The following is a 5013-nucleotide window of genomic DNA, read 5'->3' as shown; positions in this document are numbered from 1 at the left end:
GAATATTTACAATTTCTACAGTTGCTGCATTGCACATATTGTACATATTGCATATGTCACTTTAAATCAATAACTCCTATAAATACCTCATCTGTTTAACTTCACTGTTGCATTTTTATTGTCCATTTATTGTCTCCTCAACCCCCTGCTGTTTATTGTTATATTCAAGGTCTATAGTTACATTGTTTAGTGTTTATAGGTTATAGTTCTATTCTATTCTATTCTATTCTATTCTATTCTATTCTATTCTATTCTATTCTATTCTATTTTTTTTATATACTTTTGGATACTTTTTTCTGCTATGTTCCCTTTGCACTGTGGTACCTTAGAGTCCTGTAATTTCAGTTTTCTGTATGTGATGCACATATGACCAAAACTGACAATAAAGCTGACTTTGACTTGACTTTAATTTTTTTATTGATGGGCAGTTTGGTCATAGTTATGGTTGTAGTTTTCCGGACCTGAACAGCCTCCTTCGACCAAAAGCATCAACTGATCTAAAATGTTTAATTCTGAACTACTAATTCCATCAATGCATTTAAATAATTCAGATAAAATGCAGTTTCTCAGCTTTTCATCATCATCAGATATGACCCATTTGGATGTTCAGAGGCTCCATATGTGAACATGGAAACACCAGCACCTTCTGCAATGCTGATTCACCAGTAAAAATCATGTAGTTTGATAAGTGACAGTGGTTGTAGACACTAGTTTTTATGTTTAGTTCATATATATTGCTAAAAAAAAAAAAAAAAAAAGTCCCCTTTTCTTCAGCTTTCTCTGTTTTTTTATAATATGAACTCTGAATTTACATTGAGCTTTTTATGAACATCTACATGATGTGCTCCCAATAAAAGTGACCTTAAATGTCACTTTTATTCATTGGTGTTTTTCCTTTCCACTGACACCAGTCACAAGTGTTTGCCCCTGGAGGATTCTGTTGGGTTTCTGTAAATTGGCTTAGAGTCTGGTTTTGACCAACTCTATATATAAAGTGTCATGAGATAACTTTTTGTTGTGATCTGGCGCTATATAAATAAAATTTGATTGATTGAGTGATTTGATTGGTTTTCCCCTGTAAGTCGCTTTGGAAAAAAGCATCTGCCAAATGCATAAACATAAACATAAACATAAACCCAGCATGAGAATTGTGTGGTCTTGGTTCTGTCTTCTTGTGTCTTTCTGTTTTGTGTGTCTTTTTGGCAACCTTGTGTTTTTTAAATGTGCTATATGAACAAAGTGGACTGAATTGGATGAGCAGTAAATTAGATATAGGAAAATACCAAATTTTTGCTGAAAAATGCACAAGCTAAAATAATAAATGGTGATCTGGTGGAGTAAAGATTAGACGTAGACAAAAAATAACTTGGAAATGACTACAAAAGTAGTTCTAGGTCTTCAAAGGCTAAAAATATACATGTTATTTTGTTTGTTTTTGTCATTTTATTATTTGTTCTGTAGTTTGCCACTCCATTGTTGTTTTTTCTGTGGTGTATGTTTAGACCTTTGGTACATCTAGAGGGGTTAGACCCTTGGTACATCTCAAGGGGTTTATCCTGGCAAATTAAATTAAAAAGAGTAATTAAGTGTAAAGTTTAAAGCAATTACAGACAGACACATGCTTGAGAGTGATTTATATATTACCGTGATATACTATAAATAAATGGCTACTACAAATCTTTTTCACAACCAAAAATATCTGACATGGCATCAGCGCTACAGGAAGGAGTAGATGAGATAAAATGCATAGTTTCAGCTCTGTATTCCTCGTCAGGTACAAAAGATTTCAGATTTACCATTCAATGAATAGAAAATTATCTTTTTTTTTTTTTTTTTTAAATACACTTGACCTCAAAAGCCTAACATCAAATTCAAGTGGCCCTACTTAAAACAAGCACCAGTAAACTGAGAAAACAACATCTGTTTAATGATTAATTCAGTTATAAAAACATGAATACCTCTCTCTTAAAGTTAACTCTTTAGGGGCACAAAGTTTCCTAATTATTCTTGCTTCTTTCATTGAAAAAAAACCCTCGTGTTTGAAGCGGGGAGGTGTTTGCTGCACTTAAGTCGGCCTTGTTTCACTTTTGCTTTTATTCTGTTTCCCTTTATTAGCTTTGTTGTGATACATTTCTTTCAGGATCTTATTGTGTTTCATGTCACACATGCTCAGGAATCCTTCATAAGATTTGTTAGTCAAATCTGAGCTGTTAAGGGGTTAATGTCATGTATAACAGGAGGGAGAGATGGGAGGAGTGTGTGTCTGGGAAGGAGGGACGACACTTACAGTGAAATGAAACTGTAATTCAGATTCTGCAGAACAACTCTTAAACACATTTCAGTTTGCAAACGGAAACAGCAGAACAGAGCATCCACATCAAAGAAAGGTGAAATTCATCTGTACTGTTAATCTGTGCTTGATGCTGGTTAAATATCGTAGATTTTATGTATATAATGTCTTCTTCCTCATGTCATTAAATCCAGGTGCAAGGATGCAGGATCGTACAAATGTATCTCTTATATTTTGGACATTTTTAAAACTACTTTTTGAGGATGTTACATATTTCACTTTATGGTCTGATTTGCAGCAGGAAGTACAGTCACGGAAAAAAACATTAGACCATCAAAGTCATAAAAAACAATGGTGATGCAATCAGGTACACTCCTGTATGTATCACGTGACTAAAACAGACAGAAAAGAAAACATGGAATGCCTAAAAGCACTGTTTTTGTCAGAACAATGCCATATATTGATGTAAGAAATTAAGTGATTTTGGTTATTATCAAGAAAACCATGGGAAATGTCTAGATATCAGCTCTGAAATTTAACTCTTATGAGCTATTTTTGTTGTTATCATTATATTTGTCCAAACAAATGCACCTTTAGTTGTACCAGGCATTAAAATGAGCAAGAAATTGAAGCAAACAAGGGGTGGTCTAATATTTTTTTCCGCAACTGTATTTGTGTCTGTTGTTGTCTTTACCACTGTTGCTTTCCTTTAAAAAATGGCTGTTCACTTTAGTTGTTACCCACTGCAATTTTCATATAAGTTTTAAATGATGACTTCTATCACCTCTCCTCTAGACATGGCCACAGTCAGCAGTTTCCTGTCCGAAGATCAATTTCTGTGTTCCATCTGTCTCGAAGTGTTCACCAACCCTGTTTCTATTCCATGTGGACACAACTTCTGCAAAGCCTGTATCAGCAGACACTGGAAGGATAAAGAGCAGTGCCAGTGTCCGCTGTGCAAGGAGGAGTTCAGCAAGGGGCTCAAACTTTGTGTTAACACCACATTCCGAGAGGTTGTGGAGAAATTCAAGAAGAATTATATTGTGCCAAAAAACGAGACACCAGTCAAACCTGAGGATGTGCTATGTGACTGCTGCCTTGATAGCAAATATAAAGCATCCAAAACCTGTTTGGTGTGTTTAGCCTCATATTGTGAAACACACCTTGAATCTCATCTCAGAGTGCCTGCACTGAAAAGACATAAGCTGACTGATCCTGTGCAGAACCTGGAAAAAAAGATCTGCAGGAAACATAACATGATTTTAGAGTCCCTCTGCAGCAATGACCCCACACCTGCTTGTGCCCTGTGCATAAAACATGATACAGCCCCTGTAAAAAAGGAGCACGAACACCAAAAGCCTCCGATGGTGAACAAAAATGAAGAAGTGCGGGGCAGAAAAGGGAAGCAACGCAAGAATGCAAAAAGAAAAAATGACAAACATGAAGCACCAGCAAACAGTGTTGAAGACTCTGAAGATAGCAGTGATGTTTACCTATGGTGTAATCAGTATTTCATAAATTTTTCTAAAGTTCCTTTTAACAGTGCCATTTCCAAGGGGAGGTTTTACTATGAAGTTGATATCGAAGGGCAGAACAGCTGGGATTTAGGAGTAATCAGCGAATCACTGCGGTGGAAAAGGACATTGAGACCTAATGACATGAATCGCTGTTGGTTCATAAGATTGCTTAACTGCAGTGAATGCAGAGCACGGAACTCAAATGAAGAAAAAATGCCTCAGAGAGTCTGGGTGTGTGTAGATTATGACCAGGGAAGAGTGTTGTTCTGTGATGCAGACACCAGGGCTCCTTTCTTCATGATTTCTCAATGCAGGTTCAGGCAAAAAATCTTTCTGTTTTTTGAACCCGTTCCATTAATAAAATGTCCACCCTGCATCAAGCAACACATGGCACAAAAGCCAGTGGATAAATGGTTAGGTATCTTTGTAGTGTTTATTTTAATGATTTGCCTTATGTTCTCTATTTAAATGACAAAACATAAAAATTAAATCTGGCAAAATCTACTTTCTTGAATATGAGCTGCTGACTATTTTTTGGGGGAAACAGAGCCATATAAGTGAAGTCATTTTAAAGATTTTTTACAGAGTTAGTTCAATTTAACTGGAAATAAATACATTTTGATATTTGAAGATGATGAAAGCTCACTGTTTAAATCATTATATATTATATATTGTTTTTGTAACTACACAAAATATGACCATGTAACAAACTAAAGCCTATGACTATGATGGATGCATTTGTATATGTATGAAGAAACTAATTTTATTTTAGCTATTAATGTATATGTATCTTAATCTGTTTCTAAAAAAACTTTTTGTTGATTTTTTTTGTAATTTGGTGATAGATGATATTTTCATGTGGTGTGTATAAAATGAACAAGTGCAATTTTCCATCTTTATAAAACACAATGACAGTGTCATTTCTGTAATTTAATAAACAATTTTTATGTTGTAATTTTGCCTGTAAATATGAATGTTTTAGTTGCCAGTGCATTTAAAATGGTTAATCTAATTTTGATTTGCCACTAGAGGGAGTAATATACACACTTTTCACTTCAGGTCTGTTCAACCCCAATGGAATATGAAGTCTTCAAAATAGTAAATTAATCACCCAGTTTCAAGATAAAAGATAAGATATGTTTCCACTGAGATGCAGTACAGTTCATGCACAGCAGGAATCTGTCTTAATATTTTATACAGTGCAGA

At 34.8% G+C, this 5013-nt stretch overlaps 1 protein-coding gene across 1 annotated transcript; it reads left to right on the top strand.

Annotated features, from left to right (window-relative positions):
* Nucleotides 1-2288: 2288 nt before the first annotated feature.
* Nucleotides 2289-4693, top strand: LOC115434891 (E3 ubiquitin/ISG15 ligase TRIM25-like). The gene is made up of 2 exons (XM_030157021.1): nucleotides 2289-2387; nucleotides 3086-4693. The coding sequence occupies exon 2, from the start codon at nucleotides 3088-3090 to the stop codon at nucleotides 4273-4275; it is 1188 nt and encodes a 395-aa protein (XP_030012881.1). The 5' UTR covers nucleotides 2289-2387; nucleotides 3086-3087; the 3' UTR covers nucleotides 4276-4693.
* Nucleotides 4694-5013: the final 320 nt, after the last annotated feature.

This window comes from Sphaeramia orbicularis, chromosome 16, assembly GCF_902148855.1.
Source record: "Sphaeramia orbicularis chromosome 16, fSphaOr1.1, whole genome shotgun sequence".
NCBI classification, from domain to species: domain Eukaryota; kingdom Metazoa; phylum Chordata; class Actinopteri; order Kurtiformes; family Apogonidae; genus Sphaeramia; species Sphaeramia orbicularis.
Note: the sequence above shows the minus strand (reverse complement) of the source record. Positions and strands in the feature narration are given on the sequence as shown.

What these genes read in the sequence shown, in the direction of transcription:
- LOC115434891 (XM_030157021.1), top strand. Translation starts at nt 3,088, where the DNA reads ATGGCCACAGTCAGCAGTTTCCTGTCCGAAGATCAATTTCTGTGTTCC.